The sequence below is a fragment of the Ctenocephalides felis genome, unplaced genomic scaffold, assembly GCF_003426905.1.
Source record: "Ctenocephalides felis isolate EL2017-DRISC unplaced genomic scaffold, ASM342690v1 CF-g0.4_SCAFFOLD_03571, whole genome shotgun sequence".
Lineage (NCBI taxonomy): Eukaryota > Metazoa > Arthropoda > Insecta > Siphonaptera > Pulicidae > Ctenocephalides > Ctenocephalides felis.
In genome coordinates this window covers 20,224,834-20,250,278 of record NW_020539725.1, presented here as the reverse complement: position 1 = coordinate 20,250,278, position 25,445 = coordinate 20,224,834, and the positions used below count along the sequence as shown (strand labels likewise).

Sequence of the window (25,445 nt, the reverse complement as noted above, 5' to 3'; positions counted from 1 at the left end):
AATATAGCGAACCTATCTTTCACTTAATTGTACAATGAATATCTTGTCGAATGCACAATTGCGATGATGAGAAAAGTAGCTGATCTGCTTATAATATTCTAACTTCTATAATCTATTGCCAAATGAACTTGCAAATAAAAGAATATTTTTCTATAGGTATATCGCGATTTATAAGACAACTAAGCTGGTCAACCAAAATCGTTTTTTATATGTATATAATTTATTGCTCTAAGAACCATAGCTCATATGTCGGGTTCAGAAATCTTCAACAAACAACCGGACATAGCTACCGAAGCTCAGTGTCACTACGAAGGGTATATTTTATATATGTATAAGGAAATTAAATTAAAAAATTATATTTTACGGTCGTTTGCTGGACCGGGGTTTATATTCCAAATAATAAATATAAATCATAACAGCCGTCTTCGAGAATTCCCGATTTCGGCAGCGATTCTCAAAGATCCGAGATGACAATGTTAACCATAATAAAAAATGTGTAGAATTTTGTTATCAATGTTTCTATAAAAAAAAACATTTAACAAACTTACGTCATTCAGAAGAAAAACTTATCAATCAGAAAAAGTTTTTTTTTCTTGCTTCATTTCGATTTTATAATGTAAAAGTTATATGCAAAAGTCCAATATTCAAAATATCATGAGTCTATAGATTATATGAGTACTTTCTTAATTTATCTTAAACTACCGTTATAGTAGGTAAATATGTATAACAATTTCCTAAAATAAATAAACTTTATATAATAATATAAAGTTTAGATTATTTATAGGTGTAAGATAAGCAATAGTAGGTATAGTACTAGAATGTCTCACATGGCGTACTGGATAACTTGATATCATGCAGAAGTGATATCAATTTTGACTTGAAAATGTAGATCAAAAATATGTTTCCAACTCAAAATAGCCCATTTCGGGCACTGCGGTGTGAAATGGCAATGGAAAATCTCCCACACTATTCTTCCCTGAATGGAGTTGTAGTTTAACTAGCTCATGGGCCTGCGCTAAGGCAGTACTACTCTGTATTATTACTTTATAGAAATGCGCCTTTTTTGATTATTTTAGTTTATAATTTAATTACAAGAAGTATCATTGCTGAATTATGTGACTCGATAATTAATAGGACACTTTCACAAAGTCCCGTTTATGAACCAGAGCAAGATTTCTTACAGGTGTGTTTAATGCAATCAGCGATATTTGAGAATCTTATGTAGAGGATCGCACAGCTAAAATTTTATGCAAATGCATATAATAAACATCTGCATCTTCTCAAAGAAATGAAACCGCCATCAAAAATATACTGAGACGCGCACAAGCGAGTGCAAAACGCTGAATATATAATAAGCGCAAGCGAGAAATGTTACGATATCAATATTTTATGTCGAATATGTTGGGTATGTTCTGATATATGTTAATAAATAAAAGTGGAAAAAATATTAAAAAACGATAATAATAAGTCTGTAACGGAATGTTCTTTGCGAAGCAGTGAATTTTTTAATGTAATATATTCTGCGTCATATTGCTATAATATAACACAACATATTTAGCTTTTTATATTTCTTTCTTGTTGTTAGAGAATACTATCTTATTCAAAGTGTGTCGTATTTATTACAAAATTGTTTAAAAGTATTTATAAACTTTGGTGAAAACTAAAACAGGAGAAACACCATTTCAAATGTAAACTATATTCGGACATGTGTACTCACACATAATCAGTTATTTTTATACTAAAGATTTTATACTAGAAATATTTTTATGGCAAAACAACGTTTGCCGGGTCAGCTAGTATGTATATATATGTATGTTATTATATGCATACATGTATGCAGAGTTATAAAATTATTAAGTATCGACTAAAAAACTCGGCCGGTTAGGAACAACCGCTTTTGGAGGACGAGTTCAGTAGCTATAAACGATTAAAATATTTGATATCGTTTTTGGTAATTAAAAACCATGCATAATAATAAATTATTTCCTGCTAATTCTTTGTTTTGTACAAACTATATGAAAACCAGCAGAATTGAATTTTATTGTAGTTACATTTATTACTACACTGAAAATTCATCTATTATCAGTTAATTAAAAAAAAATTTTTGTTCCACAAAAAAACTTTCATACATATATAATTGGTTTGTGATTAATAGCAGAACGTGTGCTATTTAATAGTGTTAATTTAATTGATAAAATGTGGTAATCGGTTTGTGAATTATGTAGAGCAGATTTGCGTATTTAAGAGATATTAATAATTACCCATTGTTACTAGTAGTTATTTAATAAAACAATTGAAAAATCTATAAGATGGTAGGTATCATACCAAATACGATGAAGTATTATGATAGGTATGTATTTATAAACTTCATTTTGTGCCCAATTATTTAAATTAAGAATTACCGAATTTAATAGATTTCATTAACGCCGAATTATGTAAACAAACGATTATTAACTATAAGATTAAATTATAATACATATTGGCAACAATTCTAAATTATCACTTTATTGAACCGTAAAGATATTTTTATTTTCCGAAAGTATTACGAATTGTAGGATGACAACTAAATTCTCTGACGCAGTTGTAGGTGTAAAATCTAACTAAATGCATTCATACTATAATAATTTTATTTTATTATTGTGACTTAGTTATTTATTAACTTTTGTGTTCGTGTTTGCCCTTAATATTATAAAGAGTTGGTTTTTTGTTGATATTTTTTTACCAAGATTTTAATTTAGTATATTTTGAAATTTTGAATATATATAAGTGTAATGCGTATAGAATACACAAACTTAATTTAATTTAATGTATTGTTATCAAATCGATATATGTACATAGTTTGGAAGTCACAATGTCCATATAATGTATTGAAATTTGAAATGAAATATAAAAAAACTTATAAAACTAAACTAACTAACTATAATAATTATCTCACTGACCTTGAGGAAATCCCACCGCGTCCAGTCCGTGCGGTAACCCGAATGGAGGTAGCGGCATACCAAGTGGCCCGTGGTGAGCGACAGCCGCGTGATGATGGTGGTGATGTGCCGCCGCTGCAGCTGCTGCCGCAGCATGGTGATGATGAGCGACAGCCGCATGATGGTGATGTGCGTGGTGCGGGTAACCGCCCGTGGCCGCACCACCGCCACCGCCAGTAGCGCCGACTACGCCGCCAGCCGTGACGCCGCCGCCCAGACCGCCGCCCGCCGATGAGTCTACGCTCGCCGTCTTCAGGTAGCCCGCCATGCCGGGCGATAAGTAGCGAGACAGAATGATGCCGGCCGGTATAAAGCTCGGGCGCGGTTCACGGGGACAGTGAACGACTCTTCACTGTGCTTCTCTACGGGTCAAACGACAATGATGTTGTTTTCTTTTTCGTTTTCTGCTACGTCATTCACGCCGCAGTTTTATTACGAATCTTAGCATTTGCATAGACTTCTTATAATGTTGACTTTGAACATGAGTCCATTGCTGATCGTCTACGTCGACTTACTTGTTTTACTGCAAATAAAAATGAATACGGGTTAATGACAAAATACATAATAACAATAATACTCAAAATAATAATTCGAAAATAATCACAAGATTGCCAATGAATTATATAATTGCAGGAGAAAAGTATGCAAAGAAAACCTAGAAATTATTATGATTATCTTCTTATGATCATTTGAAAATTCACCTATTATTCCCAATTGATACACATTTTTAGAGTTGCATGTATATGTATATAGTTATGAGTTAACACTTTGGGGACGGCTGTCCACCTCAGTGGACAAACATACTCTGTTAGGCACAGGCTATTTTATAAACAATGACTCAGTTTGCATCGAAAAGTTGAATAAATTACATATATCAGTGATAAACAGTATTGTATTTTGAAAATATTAAAGTTATTTTAGTAGTACTTTTAGCCTTTTTCTTTGCTATATAGTTTTTTTTTAATATTTAAAACGACCGAGCGCTTTTAAATATGGCAAAACGACTGGTAAATTTTGTGAATTAAGCAGTGGTGAAGATGAGTTTCAAATAGACATTCATACAGACAAGTTTTACAAATTTACTATTCGCACCGATGATAGTGATGAATGTTATGATTATATTATCCAACCAACAAAAAGTAGAAGTTCGACAAATTAAATGAAGAGCGGAACGACATTAGCAAATGTGCCGATTCTCCTTCAATAATCGAGTTTGACATTGATCAACAAATACCCCGACTACAAATACCAAGCAATATAAGACATCCAATAGATTATTTTACTTTATATTTTACAAATGAATTATTAGACAATATAATAGAAAAAACAAACCATTATGGCAGCAAAAAAATGAATAAATATACTGACTAATCAGTGGAATATTCTAAATGCGAGTGAAAGAAAAAGGGATTGTATTGTCTGTTCTAACGAAAAAGCACCAGGAGGGAGGCGGCGAACAACATTTTATTGTAAAACATGTCAAAATCAACCAGCTATGCATTTTGGAATTTGTTTTGAACGTCACCATTCTTTATAAAATGATCAAAAATAAATTTATATTATAAATGTATGTCCTTCATTGACCACCAATTTTTATCATATTATATATAAACAAATTGCATAACATACACAATGAAATCAAGTTTACAGCCGGTACAAGAGATTGTTTTGAAATCGGTGCCGCCCCGAAAGTGTTAAAGTTACATTAAATTGTTTGTGTATTTCTAATTTGCGGAGAGTTGGTCGCAATTATCTTTAAAAATTGAATTATATATATACACACAGTGGTACCGCGCATTACGAGCGCCTCGTCATATGACTGAAATTCGAGATAAGAGTCGCCAACTAGCTGTAAGTGGAATTCTGTCTTAAGGCAATTAGGGCATCGTGCCTTAAGGCAAATTGCTGGAACTTCCCGTACCAAAAATTATTATTTTTTTTAAAAACAATTAACATTTTTGTAAAAATGTTACTTCGAAAAAATAAGATTTTTGACAAACTATAAATTGGACAAAAAATTCTTTTTTTTTTTTAAATTTTTTTTTAAAAAAAAAAAATTTTTTAATTTTTTTTTTTTGAAAATAAAAATGTTTTCTTTATTTTGACATACTTTGGAAGATCTGAACTTGTTTTTCAAAGCAATCGCACTGCTTTAACTGCATAGAGACAAAATATAAAGCGCGTATGCGCGGCGTCGCTGTCTAACGGGTAAACATAGATACGGAACCCATAGGAAAACAAACAAAATTTATACTTATTGTTAAAATCTCTATAAAATATCTAAAAATTTGATGTGCATATGTCTAATGATCATTTTTTGACCGCCAAATGGCATTTTTTTTTACTTTTTTTGTTAGATCTCCGAAACCGCTAGACCTGCCTTTATGAAAATTTGATCAATTCTTTATCTTGTCAATACAAGTAAAATGTTTTTTAAATTATTAAAATCGGACGCTCCGTTCTCTTAAAAACTGAGTTACCGTTTCCGGTACTTTTTGCCCCGTATTTCCGAAACGGCTAGACTTGCCTTCGCCAAAAACTAATCAGCACGTCTCCTTATCAATACGAATCGAATGTTTTTTGAATAATTCAAATCGGTTGATCCGTGTTCCCGAAATCGTCGACGAAAATTTGTATCCGCACATACATACACACACGCACACACACACACACACCCACACACACACACACACACACACACACACATACATCCATTTTTTCTAAGGTATGCCAAAATGTTCAGAAACCTCTGAAACGTAAAGATATATAAAAATTTTCATTTTCGATTTTTTTGCGATTACTATAACTTACCCTACGGGAAGTTAGAAAACGGCTCATTTGCTTCCTCATACGAGCAAAGTTCGAGATACGTGCGAGTGAGAGGCATTACGTGAATTTTTGGGGTGCGAATGAAACAGATTCATCTAATATAAATTGTAACAAGGATTTTTGTATGTGAAATCGCCTTTAACAATCATACAAATAGCTAAAGTAAATTATTTTATTTATTAAAGTTAAAAATTTCAATTTGTTAATATTAACTGTGCATTGTTTGTGCACTGGGGGACAAAGTTAAAAACTTTTTGAATAAACATCAGAATTATTTGGTAAAACTTCTAACTCATTTTCGCGATAATATAATTAGTATAATAAATAATGCTCATTGGATAGTTTTTTAAACATAAAAACCAGTATAATGATAATTTAATCATTTTTTATTTAGTAATATGCTATGTTTTATTTTATATGGAAAAAATTGCTTCGAGGTACGAGCAATTTGCCATGCGAGGGAAGTTTCGGAACGAATTATATGCTCGTGGGGGAAAGGGGTGCCTATATATATATATATATATATATATATATATATATATATATTATATACGTTGACCGAGAGCACATTATCAAGCTCAAAACAAGAAATCTTGCAGAATGAATACTTTGTTTTTGTTGTAAAGAATCTTGAATAGTCGTCGATCGCGTTATAGTGTTATAGCGTCGGCGTTATATCCGCGCGACCACCATGATCTTGTCAATTCCTGACACAAATCCAATTGACGTGGCGGGATGACGCCTTGTGCTTTCTCGATTCTCGGGGTGATGGGCACATCCCGCTAAGAAGAACAAAACGACAAGACACGGTACTCTATAAACACAGTATATATAATTCAATAAATCAATGAGAGATGAAAAGCAGAACAAAAAACGAATATCAAAATAAAAACAAATACAGGCTCAAATGCCATTTATGAAGATTTGAAAATCAAATGAGAGATCGGATGAGGCGTCTCAAATTTGACAATGACAGTTTTAAAAGTTCATTCGGTTTTCATTCATGACTCCTTTTGTGTTTCCTGCGTATCTAAACCTATTATGGATATTAAGCTATACATATTTCTGACGAGGATAGAAAACGTTTTAGTATAATATATGAATTAACTTTAGCAACGCAAGTAACATAACTTTAAAACATAAGTATTTCACACTAAATTGTGAATTTAGGCGATTTAACTACTTCACTTCAGTTCATACATTTTGGAAATAAATTAAACAAAATAATATTTACTGTCAACAAGTCCGCAAAGTAAATGCTATAGCATTCATTTTCATTGTGATGCAGAATGACATGAAAGGTGTTCAAATTTTAAATTAATTATAGTTATTTTGAATTTAATTTTGTATAACCTTACTTAGCCTATGAAGGTAATAACTAACTGATTCTTTTAGTATTTTCGTATTATTTTTTTTCGTAGTCATAAATTAGCTTGGACAAGCACATTGCGTAAAATAGAAACGTGGATGCTATAGCATTCATCGTATAAATATAATGATCTGACTACCCTTATATACGGTGTTTAATCAAATTTTGGATGACACAACAAATTTAAAAATAAAATGAGTAATTTTTATTGCTAATGAATTTTTTTCATCTTGCTAACTATCTTCTACTGTTCACGAGCTTGTTAAACTCAAATGGATCAAAATAAAAAATTTTATCAATCATGAATACTTTTGAAAACTAAAAATGCATAGCATTTATTTCCCAAATATTACATTTTTTCTAATGATCAAAAATTCAAGAAAAAAAGCGCATTGCCTTTGATTGCATTAATTTCAAGATTAAACGAAAAATCGATGCAATTTTATTATAATTCGAACAATTTTGTTTAATTGAAATGTGTAAAATAACATCATCTAAATTGCAAAATAATCAAGCAAACACATCACATCTATCAATAATGTTCACCAAGCGGAAATACCGAATACCTTAAAAACAGATCTTTATCGAATTCTGACACGTACTTCTAAAAATAGAAGCATTCCGCAAAGCGCCCAAACTCGTTAAAATGGGTCCATTCATAATAACACGTACTTTTTTGGCAAAAAAAATAAATAGGCACTAACATATTGTTGGACAGCATTCGTAACTGCTTTACATGAATACAGATACGGTTGTTTGTTTGAAAGTGTCTCGTTTTGGGAAGGGAACATATTGGTAGAAAATGAGCGTTTGATATGCGTTTTTGTGGGGTTAGTGTTCGAGCCCCGGGCGTGAACGAAAGGTAGTCCTAGAAATTTTTGACAATAGCGAACAAACGTGCCCGCATTGAATAGAAACTCATAACAATCGATCTTCGCTCAAGTTTGGTTTTTGCGAACAGACGTTTCGGTTTCACTTCATAGTAAATAATACGCCTCATATACCACTTTTCACCTCCCTAGTTTTGTTGTTGGAAATTAATAAATTAATGGTTTCGGTTTTCGGATACAAAAATAGCGATCATGAGAATTTATTGAGACGTGAAATATAATTTATTTAGAAGTATCAGATTATATTCTACATATTTATATTCGCGTAAAAGGTTTATTTTTTCACCAATAACATAAGCATGTAATTATATAGAGTATGTACTGTATATTATTATATTATACCTAGCATATTTTTTTTTTCAAAACCAATTATTTACGACATTTTGCATACTTATGTACGGACAATTTCAATCTGTAATTTGAAAATTAATTAATTGTATAAATGCTCTTATATAAATACAATTGTCGTACTCTTTTTATAAAAAAGATATACGGTGATTCCATACTATTTAAACAAAAATTTAAGGAACAATAATAAATGTAGGTATGTATTATACATGAAATAATTGGTACTAACATTTACATAAAAAAATATAAGTCATAATACAAACATTTGATGTTTCTTATAATTTTTTTCATAAGTTTACACAAATACAGGGTACAAAAAATTAAGAAAAAATAATAAATAATAAATAATAAATAAAATATCAAATATTCATATCATGACTTAAACATATTTATTAATAATTCATCTTTTGATGTTAATGTTAGTAACAATTATTTTATACCACATGGGAATAATCTAGTAGAAGATGAAATAAAATATAAATGAAATTAATAATTTTGCTTAGTAACAATACAAATTAAAAGAACCAAATGATTCAATCACTTCAATAGTAAACAAAATTGCCCAAGTTATCAAAATATTATAAACATTGTTACAAATCCAAAATTCAACTTAATCACGCATTTTCCATTTAGACGTTGCTAAACAATTACCATCAACTTTATAATGTTTTCCATAAAATTTATTAACAAAAAGAAGAAAATAATTTATCAATCATCCCGAATATAGTCATACCGATTACATATTCCACGGCAGCACCAACTTTCTAATCTGAGCATCACAAAGTGGGGGGCCTACTGAAGGCGTGTCTTCAGCAGTTGTGCAAGCCAATGGGGCGTTACTGGGGACCCTCTACACTCTACCATTGGTTGGACAAGGATACAACATCATAAATACATCTAAACTATAAACTGCCGTATAGAGATGCTACACTTCGGATGAGTGGAAATTTTAGTTTCTGTATAGGAGAATGCAAGGATCGATATAGAGTTTGTTGCTATATAGTATTGTCTATCAAACAATGAGCCTTTGGAAACACACATGCTATTTTAAAAGCGCAGCTGCATTCTGAGTTCGGAACAATCAAAAAGCAAATGCAAAGATGTGATTGCCGTTAGAAGGGGTTGCTTGATTTGATACATATGAGATTAATTAACAATTTTACGATATCCTGCGTCTAACAATAGAAATTTTAATTTGTTACCAACCTTGAACTTTATTATATTATATAAATTTATGAATCAGATACAATAATCATAATGAATATGTGTAAGATTTTGAAGTAAATATTATTTGCATTTTTTATCATATATGAAGTTCCACATATATCAACAATTTATTTGACAACATTTAATTTTTATCAGCCAATTAAAATATATTTTTTTACATTTAGCAGCTATCAGAACTAATCTTCAATGAGCTGCTGGGCTCAAACTTTCGCATTCAGACAACAGACCAATAGTTAACTTATCTCTATTTTATAGGATTTTTGTCATAAAAAATATCTAAAAGTGTCATATATTATTAAAGTAGAGGCAGGGCTATTATCACTTAGAAACATATTTTGGATCTATATTCTCAAGTCAAAATGGAATTACTACTGCTTAATTTCAGGTTGTCAATAAGCAACTTATTACATTCAAAAGTCAAAAAATCTTCAGAAATTAATAAGTTAAGTCAGACCTTTAAAATATTAATATCCTCCATCGCAGTATTACGTAATTTTAATCAATATTTCGAGAGAGATTAATTAGTAGTTAAATGAAACAGATATGACTTAGTTCATATTTGAATAAAGTGTTGTGATGTAGTTAATTCTTTTTAGACATTATAATTACTGAAAGTAAAATTGGACCTTTGTACCCCTTACTACCTTACAAGAAAATTGTAATACTAAAGAATATCGAAATGTTATCGAGATAAATAAGATAAAAGGCTAATATATGGTATGTTAAAAAATAATTTGTTAGAAAATCATTAAATAGAACACGATGTAAACTGTACAATATATAGTAAGTTGTATAATAATAAAAAAATGTATGTGTATATTGATGTAAAATGTGTATGTATAAATAAACATTGTTGTTCCTTCATGTCGTAACTCTAGTATCTCTTTGTGAGAGAAACAGATCTATATCTTTTCCTTGTGACATGACTTGCGGAACTTGTGTGTCGAGGGTGTGTTGCTACTACCATTGTACACAAACATTTCAAGAAAATGACCTATTCATGAGATTATTATTATGTGACATTTCTCAAATGCCTAAGAAACAGATTGACACGCGAGATCAATGACTTTGATTTTTACAGCCACCACTTTTATTATAAAGTTTGGGAAATGCAAGATCTCAAGCAGAGATCCATAGACAATATCGATTTCTTTGAAATGATCTTTGGAGTTTCGGTTGATGATGGTAATTTCGACCAAGATAATTTGCTGTGACGAGATCTTATATGATACGAGTAATAAGCTCAAAAGAAAATATTGAATCTAAGACTTCTGTATGAATCAAACTCTAAATCGATTTTGTTGGACTCAAAGCATGCAGCAACAAATATTAAAATATTTTTGCCTATTGGTAAAACATATATAACACGAACATGTAAAAATAAATAAAAATGCCTTTGGAATATTTATGCTATTCCAGGAGTTGATGCATAATGTTAAATGAAATCACAATTAGGCCATTGGATCTATAATGAAATACAAAAGACCATTGGGCTACCATTTAATAAAAAAACAAGCATGTCAAAAAAAAACATGCCAAAAAAAGTTAACCATTAAGTTTGCTATCACTAATACCCTATTAAAGAATAATTAAATCAAATAATCATCACAACAGAACTTACAGAATACTAGAACACTGATACAACACTTACAGAACTTAAAGAACACTAGTAATAGCTAAACAAAAGAGGCAATTGAACAATAAATTATTTATTTCGATCTGAAGTCGAAAAACAGATATCCATAAGAAGCCATTGATTCAAATGACATTAAAATTTTTATGCAAAAAAGTGCTATTTGATAATTTTTCTTTTTTTAAATATAGCTGTTCTAGATGGAATGAAATAGTTTATGAAAGTAGAAGTATAAAAGTTTATGACGAGTCAGCAATATCAGATAAAATATTGGTATGAAGATGTCTGAGAATAGTGAAAATTGAGTTTGCATAGTGTAATTATTTTGGTAAAATATCAAAAATCATAAAATATTATTAATCATTACGGATGCCTTCGATATAGTTTAATTTAAAAAAATAAATAAGTTCAATGATATTCAAGATGAATAAATAAAACTATCAGACATACCCGTCGGTCTTGTTCGCGTCGCATAAGTGAAATCGAATGAACGTTTACCGCAAACAACGATTTGTAAGCAATTATAATTTTGTAAATTTAAATTATTATAATTAAAGCAGGATAATAATATCGTATCAATGTTATTAACATTAATATTGTTACTATTCATTATAATATATTTTTCATTATAACTACTGACTAGTAGACCGATGCAATATACAGAACTGTGCAAGTCGGTCATTTTTGACAGGTAATATAAAATAGATCGATCATAAAAATTTTGGTTTCATAAAAATTTTATATATTTTATTTCGTAACGCCGCACTTTTTCTAGAAAACGATTAATTATGAAATAATGAACAACAGTTGTGCAACTATTGTCACTTAATATATAATAGTTGCAGTAACTATTTATCTTTATTTCTTACAGATACAAAAAGTGGATCTCAAAATATATCTATTTAAAAAAAAACCTGGTACGACCAGCCACTGGCTCGACTATATATTTTTAGTGAAACATGATACTTTTTAGAACTTGTGATAATAAACTTTACTTTTAAAGATTTTATCTGATGGGAACAATGTGATTGTTTTTGGCAAAATAATATCTATTTTTCACAATTATTTACATGATATCCACACCAGAAAATCAAATCACTGGATAGGCATTCGATTTAGGCAACCTTTTAGTACTACTACAAACTTTTTGATGTTCCATATGGAATAGTTGCTAATATTAAATAAAAGAAGTATTTACTTCTGCACTGTACAATATAATAAACTGTAAAACATTTTCAAAATAATTTTAACTTTGTAGAGCATATGTTCTGCCGAAGCAAGAACTAACTATTTTTTCTTTGAAAATTTTTCTCGTTTTTGACTTGACTTTGTAGAACAATTATAGGTTCCACATTTATAATTTTAAGAAGTTTTAGTAATAATTAAGAAATCGTAGATATTTTTTTAATTTTTATTAAATTTTAATGTTTTTTCGAATGGCTTATTGTAAGTATTTGCGATTACACCTCATGTACATCGAACCCAGTGCATATCACGGACATCATATCAAAGTATTATTCTAACAAAAGTGACGGCGATCCGAGTTGTATGTATCCTGTATACGTTCGTATGAAACTAATTATTCATATATTCGCACGAATATAAAAACTAACGCACTAAACAACTTGATAATTACTACTTAACATTTGCATATTGCGAATGATGTGTTGTCTCATCTGATAAGAGAACGACATAAAAACATATACAATAAAATAATATGTATGCGAATGCTAATTTTCATATTAAGAACTGCTCAATATTAATGCGTAGAGTCATTTATGTGTACTGATATTTTCAGTCTTTAGTTAGAACATATTTAATAAATAAATAAATATTTAATTCATAACATAATTTTATAGATCGAATATTTTTATTTTACTACACATTCATACATACATACAAATGTATATACATATACATCCAGATATATATATATATATATATATATAATATTAACTACTAAATCATATCTCGTATATATATATAAACAATATACATACAAATGTATATACATACATGCTCACATTCCGATATATATATACATACATTCACACATTCATACAAATAAATACATACATACATAACTAATGTGTTTACAAATGTTATTAAATATAAAATGAATAATTTGAATTGGACTCTATTACTATTTTACCAAAGATTTTGTGTTCCATCATATTGTAATCATAGCAATGAAGATTAATTATTAATTAAAATAATAATAATTAATGAATACCAGATATTTAGCACCTATCGAAGCACTGGTGTTAATAGTAATAGTAATAATCTTTTTTTTTTTAATTAGATATTATATAAAGTAAATATTAGTTAAAATTAGTAAAAATTGGTAAAGATTAGTTAAAAATGAGATATTTATAATTGCACCATCTATTATTTATTCCAAAAGTAAGTTATGTCAGTTATAGAATCCTTGTAAAATTATAAGATAATAAATAATTAAGTACACGTGGTATTTTATCTATAGGAAAGTGAACATGGAAAAATCGATACAAATTAAAAAATATCAGTTTAGGGTAATCATAATTAGAAACAAAAAATTAATAATCATAATATACACGTGTATATATGTATATACATAAATACCTATACATTTGTATGTATATGCATTTATATAAATATATGGTACATAAATATACGTACATACATATGTATACATACATACATATATAAATTATTAGTATTTTATCTATAGGAATGTAAACATAAAAAAATCGATACAAATTTAAATATATCAGTTTGGAATAATCATAATTTGATACAAAAAATAATATTTATAATATACACGTGTATATATGTATATACATACATACATATACATTTGTATGTACATGCATGTATATAAATATGTGGTACATAAACATACATACATACATATGTACACATACATACATATATACATACATATATATTCATATGTATATGCATTTATATAACAATATGATACATAAATATACATACACATATGTATATATATATATATATATATATGCATTTATATGTACACATATGCATTTATTTGTACATGCATGTATATAAATGTATGGCATATATTTATATAAACATACATTTATATGTACATAAATTTATGTTAATATATGATACATAAATATACATACATACATATGTACATATGCATACATATACAATTATATGTACATGCATATATATATATATATATATATATATATATATATATATATATAAATATATACATAAATATACATATAGCAATAAAAATTGTTTATTAATTTAATTAATAACATAAATGTGCATGTATACAAACATACATACATACATACATATGTACATATATATACATGTTTATGCACATACATTTATATAAATATATGGTACATAAATATACATACATACCTATGCATATATACATACATACATACATACATACATACATATATATATATATATATATATATATATATATATATATGCAATACGTACATAAATTTATATAAATACGTTAGATGAAATAAGTTTGTATAAAAAATTATTTACCGTATATTGTTTTTTACACCACCAGAAGCACAAATTCACAACACTGGCACAAAATCCACGTCCACAATATTAAACTATATAAGGGCACTTGAATGTCATTTAACCCTACACAGATATTTCTACACACACTTTGTTTTGACAACAGTTCTTATTGCAAGTTTATTCGACGAACCGACTCCGAAACGCTTTCACTATCGATAATTTTAATAAAATGCAGTAAATTCTCGTTGTTTATCACGAATATTATTTACAAACCGTCACTAGATCGATACGACGCGAAGTTCGAAGCGGGACTGAACCTTCGGATTGAAAAAAATAATTCTGATTTTTGTTCGAACGCCCTAACCTGAGCCGCAGAACGCGCGATACCTACTGCCATCCCGTTCCCACTCATGGTCCACGCTATGGTAAAGCGTCGGGTAATGGTTATGCAGCCGTCTTGTATGCATTATACCAGTTAGCATACAGCGGCGCTTAGGAGGGGATAAGGCACGTAACGCACGCCGTAAATAAGTCATTCATTACGCTGCATGCATGTCTATTATTTATCATTATGATTATTATTTGCGAATGCAGTTTGACTGAAATATCACTTGCCTGATTCGATTCTTTTTATGACTTGCGGATTATTCAAGATTAACTTATGCTCTTTTTGGATTTCAGATTTCAGATTTCAGATACGCCCTTTTTTGATTTAGAATTATTTTTGTATTGTGTTTGGTATATTTCAGATTATCACATTGTAGCTATCTATGGTAATTGATGCAATAGATGTTGTAAAGGATTAAATGAATTATGAATGAAATTGTACTAAAAACAAATCAAAACATTTAATGTTATATTGGTGCCAATGGGGAGTAGAACCATAAACAAACCATATCTTCTGGAAATGCAGAAGCTATGAGAAACAAAAGAAAATAATGTACTAGAAACTACAAGAAAAAAGTTTCGTTTTTCCAGAAAATACTTGACTTGATACCTTGCAACAAAATTGATACATATATAAAAAAATTGTATTAAACTTTATTTGAAATGATAAGATTAATTTATGAACACATGAAATGTAAATTAATTGTGTCAAGATGTGAATGGCTGAATTTATTAAATATCCATAGTTACATATAAAATAAATAAATATATAAAAAAATTTCATTGCTTCTAAGATTTTTATTGCAATTGGTAAAAATAATTTTTCATTTTTATTTCTGTTAAATAAAATAAATATAAAAGAAATAAATGTATTATCAAATTAATAATCTCAAAAATCCTCATGAGTCCAAACCTATAAGCTTCTGCAACACTCAATTCATGACATTTTTTTTTTCAAAATATATGAACAGTGAACGTTTTTAATGAGATAATATAGTATTTTATAATAATATAGCAAAAGTCAATAAAAAAATTATTCTACTACAAAGCAATTCCAACACCAATTAACATGTAATCGCCACTATATTACCAGAAAATTTTTCACATTTCCATGATAACTTTATTAGAAAATTTTGTTAAAAATGAGTCAAGGAAACTTTATGTATCAATAAAAAAAATGGAGAATTTTTTTTGGCAAAATTCCTGGAAACACTATTTTTTATGTCACACCTATATGTCTGACATGGCCCATTTAGAACTTTTTAGCCTCATACACATATGGCTGACATGGCGTTTAACGTGTTAATCTGATATTCGTAATTAATCAGCTTTACTAATCTATATAGTTTCATTCTACTTGTTATATATATAGCAGGCATAACAAACAATACTCATTTACTTTCTTTGGTAAAATTTGTATTATACTAATTAGCAAAATTATTAGTAATTTGAATATTCGGATATGTTGTAGATAATTTGGTATTTTTCCATTAGGTTTTATAAAATCGTTTTATTAAATTTTTAGTCATTTAATGAAAACGTGCTAAAATATTATATATATATAGATGGTCATTTCTAATATTTTAGCACGTTTCCATTAAATGACTAAAAATTTAATATAACGAATTTATACCAATTACCAACCTTACTACTATACAACCTTATAGTAGTTCTGCTCGTATAAAAAATAAGCTCAAAAAGATAATGAATTTATTAGGTGTTTTCTCGAGATAGGTTAAGTATGAAAAATCAAGCTAAGATTGTAAGATAATTGCTAATAAGTTTGAAAAAACTAGCAATTGTAGATTTTGGGTCAAGCAATTTTTGATAATTGCCTGACTGTACATCTCATTGTCGCCAATCTTCTTATATTCACAAAATAGAAGTGGCAAGCGGTTTAATAATCATACTTACAATGTTTACAAATTGTATTACAAACAACAAGTTCATTTGTTTACAAATCCATTATCCACATGTCCGAACAAACAACCTCGGAATTACATAATATTAATTTAACCTTGCAAGGTATTAAACCGGATATTGGCATTGTAGCGTTTCTTAAATATATATAGCATAAAGATACAATTTCGTTTTTGACTTATATCAAGTGCTGCACAGAAACTGGATTAAGTTAAGCTGATTAAAAGTCGACGTAGCAAGTTTAATAGCGAGGAAAAAGATAAACATTTTACTCTCATTATGAAATCACATGTCGTCCCCAATTCATCCGTAGGTACTATACTGCTATTTATCATTCGCATCGATTGAATAAGCTTAAATTTTTTATTCTGGGCAGCAGGCGATTTATAAATCGGTTTTCTATCTAAACTGTAAATAGATTACTCTTTAAAGTGCACTTTTTGGTTTATAATATTCGTGAAATAATTTTTGTTAAATATTTTGAAAAATGTGCGAATGTGGAATTGATTTGGAGTCTTTAGAAACATTGTTTTATTATATTCCAAAAATTATAATTCGGCGGTTTCCAACCTGTAGTAATCTGTTTTCGAAATACTATTATTGAAAAAACAACAATTTCGATTTTTTTTTAAAAAATAATTAGTTCTTAACTTTTTATGCATACTTTTACATAATATTGCATACATATATTTGTAGTTTGATAACAACAGTTGAGTATTTATTCAAATTAATTTAGTCAAATATTGAACATTACAAAATGATGCACAGTATTTTAGATAAGTGTAAAATACAATTTAAAATACGAAATTACTCATATGTAAGCGATGTATATGGCCAGTTTGAAAATAAGAAGCCAAATATATATATATATATATATATATATATATATATATATATATATATGTAATAAAAAATCGATTTTCAAATATTTATATTATGCCAACATAGTTATCAAAACTGAAAGAGACTTCATACCAATTTTATATTAATTTTGATTCCTAAATCGATCATTGGTATAGCAATTATTTTCAATTTTCTAATTTTCTCACTAGCAAATACTATAATATTTATAAATATACTTTACATGCACGCCTTTAACATTAAAAACAATGTTCAATATAGAAAAAAATAGCGTGGAAAGGGTTAATTCAGTTTTTTAAATTACAGAAACAAACAGCTTGAAGATAAAGAATCCAACTGAACAATTTAACCGCATCTCAAGTATTATGACAATTTTTTACGTCACACTTAAAATTAGAATTTTACATAAGACAAGGTTTTTAAAATCGAAACAATTTTGTTTAACATCAATTGAACAGGAGAAAACCTGGTATCCACCAAAACGATGACAATATAATTTTCACTTAACTCAAAGTCGCAAGTGATATTTGCCTAGATATCCTCGGTCTGCACATTAAAGGACTATTATTGGTAATTATTCTAACTCCAAAGCTATGAATCTAGTTGAGGTTCCAATAAATCTTTCTTATCTTTATAAGATTCTTTCGGTAATTCAGATATTCATAACTGCATGTACAAAAGCAGCAAAAAATCAACTTTTGTGATGCAATTAATTAGTACTATTATATGTTCAATATTGCGAAATAGAATTATTACATAAAATTTTGTGTTTTATTCAACAAATTTTCAAATTTGTATTTATATTGTTCTTATAAATCAAGCTCTTGAAATTAATCCCATTTACAATTGTTACTCGCAATTTACAATTGTAACACGTTTTTTGGATAACTTCAGCATTTATTGTATATTGTAACAAATTCATTGAGAAATAACATTTATATAGCAAGAATAATATAATATAAAACTAAAAACTTTATAATATTTTTATAAGTTTCACAATGCTAAAAGTTTGGATTCTTTGGATAGTACAGACTTATAAATGGACAATAAAGGTATTAGATCTCAGTGTGGAATTCCGGAGCACAGTAGCTTCCATAAATAGTTATAAAAATCTTACTTAGATAATATTTGTGTCAAAGTTATATATATATATATATATATATATATATATATAGTTATATTTTCAGATAGTTTTTTTTGTTTTATGATTACAATTTTTGGTAACTTGCCATTAGATGAGACGCCTTTTGTATGAAGTTGTTCTCGATCTCCGGCTAAAATAAGGACATATGTCCTAGCGCTGCATGAGTTCTTTTACATAATCCCAAAGTCAACTATTTGAGATCATTTTCATTGTCATCAGACTACCTACGAATTGACTTTTCAGAGATAATAAACCAAAATTGCACTGTTACGGTAAACGACACAATGGCTTGAATAGACATCATCCAGGTAAATATTCAAATTTTGACTGCTGGTTCATGATTTCTTGTATAATTCCTCATAATTATAAATTTTGGTCTTTATGATGTGGAAAATATAGCGGTATGGTGTTGACTTTTCGGTGGGATGAAACTGAGAATTCCAAAGAATTTTTCTTTCAAGTCAAGTTTGATGAAAGGGGTTGTTTTTAACAGGTATATTTGGTTGATAAATTTGACGGCATATGTACGATGTAATATTTGATTCAGTTTGAAGGAATGTTGCAAATATTCAAGACTTGATATTTTATTTTTAATTATCGTTTCGTTATTCTTACTGCAATTATCAAATATGTAAAATATAAATCGATGGTCCCTAAAATAATTTCGATTTCAAATTTTGTCAAAAGTTATCAGGTAAATAATTTTCAACAGTTTAAATACTTAATTGGTAAATGCAATATATAATTATGTATAAATAAATAAAAAACAATCAAATTTAAACATTATTGTTATTTACTAATTTATAAAAAACAACTTTATGCCAATCCGCCTTTTCAGTATTTATTATATTATTCAATATTTTTAATAAATCCCAAGAATTCAACATAATTTTATCATAAGATAGATGAAAATAAATTTGCAGTTTTACTCGACTTTTATTATAGAATTGCTTAAATCAATTTAGTTTTAGCATTCATATTTTATAGGAAAAAATATTGATGAATTGGATATAATAGAAACAGTTGGTATATTTATTCTCCAAAGCTTAAGTTTAGATTTTTGTAACTCTAACAGAAAATCATTTGTTCATACATTTTTCAGAATTTTACTCATTTTTCGAAAAGCTGTGAACACTTTTCCTAATTCTCGAATGATACTTTTATGTGCTCTAATTTCGTTGAAAGCTTTGATGTGCATGAATGAAATCGATTTATTTAATACTTAACCGACATACTTTTTACAGTTCAATGGTGTGATAAAAGTGAAAAGTAAAGTCCTGATTTCAACCAATAAAAGATCGTCCAAGTAATTCAATTCAGAGTAAATAATTGAGCCTATACTGAACTTATCTTTTTAGCATTTTGTTTTATGATGGAGTGTGTCATAAGCAATTTAAAAGCAATCCGTAATCAATAATAAAAAATATTATTTCAGACTCTTATCAAGCTTTATTCATAATAATTAATTAAAGTAAACTTACTTTGTTATTTAAGTATATTTAATAGCTGCACAGCGTTAATTTTTTAAATAAAAAAGCTGATATATAGGGAATATAAAGCTCTCTAATAAAGTCTAATCAATCAATCGCCTGCCAAGACTTAAATTCCACATGCAATGTTTGAATTTTTTTATCGATTTGTAGTGCAAAAATTATGAATAAAATATTTAATAACAAATAAGTGATCATGTTTTGCAGAAGAAACAAGCGAGTCCTATGAAAAGTAAGACTAGGCTGATAGATCAAATTGTACGACTACTTAGATAAAAATTTGGCAACACGAAAAATATATAGTGACTTTGAATGTAACTTTTATGTATTTTTTTCTTATTACTGAGCATAAATGAAACAGTGCATTGTTTCTGTTTTTACATAAATGTGTCATTTACAGTAACTGTAATTGCCAATTTGATTTACTGAATGTCCTTGTGGGATTGTTGTAAATAATATGTAGTTAATCTTTGTGATATTATGAAATATTCACAAAAGCAGTACTAGTACAATTGTCTATAACACGTATAATATTTAAACAACTCTTAGAATGAAAAATAAGCTGAAAAATAATCTAAATAAATAAAAGTTTAAAATGTTCGTGGAATAAATCGTATTATTTGTCACACTCTTCATTTAATATCTGATATTATTGATAACAAAATGCGATTTAATTGGGAGTTTTAGATCAAAATACAAAAGTTCTGCCGCGAAAGTTTTCAGACACTGTCTCTACAAAATTCGCAAAAAGAAAACCTGTAATCTGTTAATATGTCATGGAGAAGTGGCAGAATTTTGTGTATTGACTAGAATTGCTGTTAGAATCATTTTTTTTTTAAATGTATTCTGAAATGTCAAGTTGTTTAAAATATTTTAAGGCTATAGCTGTATAAAATAAAAAGTTATAAGTGTCATTTTATCTTGAATCAAGTTGCATGAACTTCGCGAAATATGGAGACAGTATACCATAAGAAATTTTTAGATATTTAAATATCTTATACTGTTTATTTTGATATTATTTTTTACTTACATATTCACATGTGTAATTGAATTGAATTTAACCAGTTTCTTATTTAATGCGCATGTAATATATGTTTATGTTAACAAAAAAGGAAAATGTAGTAATAATATTTTTCATTGTTGTAAGATAAAATCTTATTTTTTATTCAATACCTTAGCAATGCAACTTACTCTTTGATTGATGAATATACTCGTCATGAGCTTGATTTGGACGATACAGAACTGTGGGCACTGTTCAATGTGAGCGACACATGGTTAACTGGTTAAATACAAAACCATAAAAATTTATCAATTTATTCTTGTAATTCTCAAATGTAGTACCTATTTGGTCAATATCGAAGAAAATTTACCATTGATTCTTCATCACCCTGTCTTCCATTTCCATCCCTATCTTGCCTTTCCTGGCGATTGAATGTTTCGTGGGTGTTTGCGTAGTGTAGTGACTAGTGAGCGAGTGCGTCAGTAAATCTGGTGGTGTTTTACGCCACAGATTAAATCCGCGGATAATCTAGGAGCCCCGTAGGGAAGCATTAGCCCGGTTTGAATCAGGAGAGATCCCCGCCAACAAAGGGATGCTAGAATACCTCGTTAGCATACATCTGCAAACAATGTTCAACGAACACTGGTTGCGTATATTGCTTGCCAAAATCGCTTTCCCTGTCTCTCGAAAAACATTAAACCTTCGACAGAGACGCAACGACGTAGTAACAATTTTCAAAACATATAAAACTAAAATTACATATTACATATTAACTATGTAATATATACAAATAACATTATTATTACCATTAGAACATCCTTAATCAAAAAAAATTTTTGAATTGAAATTGAAAAAAATTTGTGAAGACACGATATATAAATATTCACTTTAGATTATAGATTTTCAATATGATCTCAAGTCGGCTTTCAAGGGCATTAGTGTATATTTTATGTAATAATAAAAAATGAAAAAAAAAAGTCACATCTAAGAAAACACAACTAGAAATTTGCATTTCAAACAAGCCATGCGTTAATAGAATATTGCAAAACAATTACTAAATGTCTCCACAATAATAGACAGATCATTATTTAAAAAATTCAAATATAGATCATTATGAAACTATAAAGTATTTTACCATTTTACAATTCTGATTAAATGTGCCAACTTTTGATGGAACTTGCCAATGTACGATTTAGTACATATTTTCAAGGTGGACCATAAACTAGTATATCTATGATTTTTTTAATGTGAGCTATATACTATGGCCTATATGAAAAAGGCCAATTCAATAAAAATTAAACCAATTAAAACCAAAATTAAAAATTGACCAATTTAATAAAAATTAAACTCGTAGTTCAACAAAAAGTCTTAATTCTTAAAAACTAATTATTTTTGACTGTCCCAAAAAAGTAATTTACGGTTACGGTTCTAAAGTTTAAAGGAATAAAAGTAATAAAAATTACCGAAAAATGATCACAATTTAACAAAAGCTTTAGGTTGCACTTAAAAGCTCATAATTTTCAAATAACGTAAAATAATGTTTTCTCTATTTTTTTTTCAGGACAGTTACGGTCAATACTATCACTCCGTTTCGGCTTGATGTTGAGTTCTGGGGCACCCTGTATATAGGTATATACTATTTTGTAATAATAATACAAAACAACACACTATTCTCTATTAGTATTTTTAAAATATTATCTTACAATTAATTTATTTGTTCCAAAGCGAGCTGTAACCTATAATAATAAATAAATATTATTTTAAGCGCTAGTCAAGTTTATTATATGAATTTGTAGCAATATATTCATGTTCTTAAAAAAGTAGAATAACTCTGTCTTCTATCATCCAGTGGTCTAATAATATCATCTTTTTACTAAAAATTGTTTCACCAAGATTATTTAGAAGACATAAATATACAAGTGTTTGTTTCTCTTTATGGTAACGCTGGTAAAATCATATTACTAAAATTGTGAACAATTTTAGTATTATTTACTAATAAGCAACCTAAATTGGCTATTATTTGTCTTCGTAAAAGAATGTATGCCATGTTTTGAGCAAGTCATTTTGTTGCTAATTACATATGTAATAGCATATAATAACATATATTTTATTAATATAATAATGGATTGTTACATAAAAAAATTGTTAACTTTTTGTTAAATCTATGAAAATATGAATTTCACTATAGCAAAATTTGATGTTATAATTTCGAATTTCGCATTAATCATTGAATTAGTCCGACCCTGCTTCAAGGTATGATTTTTCAATACTTGGTTGACCGCACGAGGTAATAATATAAGTACCAAGAGCCAATAGTACTCTTTACAAAGTCGTCTCTTCTTTCATCCGCTAGGAAAATGTTATTAATTTTGTTCTGGCTGAAAGATCAAAGAATCGGAATATCTCATTCAAGCGAGATAAATTTAAATTCAAGCTCATATATTTTTGTGTGGACGAAGTCAAGTGAGAATGGTCTCAATATAAATGGAATTATAAAACACTGATGGCAAATGAGATATTAAAATAATTGCATTAGATAAATTCTTTTCAATTTTATGGAAAATCAATATATGATCAAGAAAATAATATGCTATAACTTCATTAAAGTACATTACGTATATTAAAATAATCTAAAAAACAAAAAACAAAAATACTGTGAGTATGCTAAACATTTTTGTAATAGGGTTGGGTGGGGCGCACAGGTCCAATTTGACTTTCAGTAATTATACTATCTAAACTAAACGAACTATAAGACAATATAGTTTAATACATGATATGTATCAAACAAACAACTAATTATTTTCTGTAAAATTCCCAGTTAACTCTTAATTAAAGAAATGATTTTTTACTACCTTTCTAAAATTTGGCATTTGTCCCATTTTGCCCTATGTGCGGGTAAGAAATGACATTCAGGGAACAAAATAAAACCAAAGTTTTTTTTTCAAATATTAAAAAAAATACCAAATAGTAGCTATATTATTCAACAAAAGTGATTTAAATTTTTTATAATAACATTATTTACAGGTTTGTTGAATACAATCTTGATCTAGTATTTCGAAACAGTTATTGAATGTTTAATAACTATTTGTCTCATGTAAAATTGCATTCTTTTAAACTTAATATACTTTTTTATTTAATATTTTTTTCTTATGTCTTTGCCAATGCTAAGGTTTAGTTGGTTAATTTGTACACAACTCATATATAAGCTTTTATAGAGAATAAGTAAAAAGGAACTGTTTATTCTAACTTAACTAAATAAATAACTAAATACATCTTGTAGAACAACTGAATGACATATATCTAAAAAATCAGCTATCATAAACCAAAAACAAGTGCTCAAAATTAAAAGAACTAGATACTTGCAAAAAAAAATTTTTTGGTATGAATATTGATTCATTTTTGTTTATCTCCTGATAGAGACATCGTAAGAATTATGATGATCGGTTGTTTTGTCCATTTGCCTTCTACTTTAAAATAGTCACTAAAAAATCCTATATTTTGCTTGTTTTCGAGATGACCTTGGATTTTAAGCCCCACTCTACCGAATGACCCAATAATTGTGTAATGCTAAAGTTACATTGAAATTATTTAAAATAAAATCTCGTACATACGATTTGTTTTAATGCAAATTAACATTATAAATATTCAAACTTTTAAATGTTCCTCGGAAGCTAAATTTCGGATGATCATCAGTAAATTCAAATTTCACAAAACTAAGAGGTAAAAAATTATTCTAGCTTGTAAGTCTCGAACTCGTTCTGTCAAAATCTCATAATATATTGCCGCATCCGTTTAACAATACGGCTTAGAAATAATTGTAAATTGTTACATACCGCTTTGGAAGGATAATCTTTCA

At 28.3% G+C, this 25,445-nt stretch overlaps 1 protein-coding gene across 1 annotated transcript in view; it reads right to left on the bottom strand.

Annotated features, from left to right (window-relative positions):
- The window catches only part of LOC113385751 (homeotic protein ocelliless-like), a 44,266-nt gene extending 41,020 nt beyond the window's left edge, over positions 1 to 3,246 (bottom strand). Inside the window, exon 1 of the mRNA XM_026623589.1 lies at positions 2,940 to 3,246. Coding sequence (XP_026479374.1) covers positions 2,940 to 3,246 — 307 coding nt within the window. The remainder of the gene's footprint in view (positions 1 to 2,939) is intronic.
- Between the last annotated feature and the right edge of the window lie 22,199 nt (positions 3,247 to 25,445).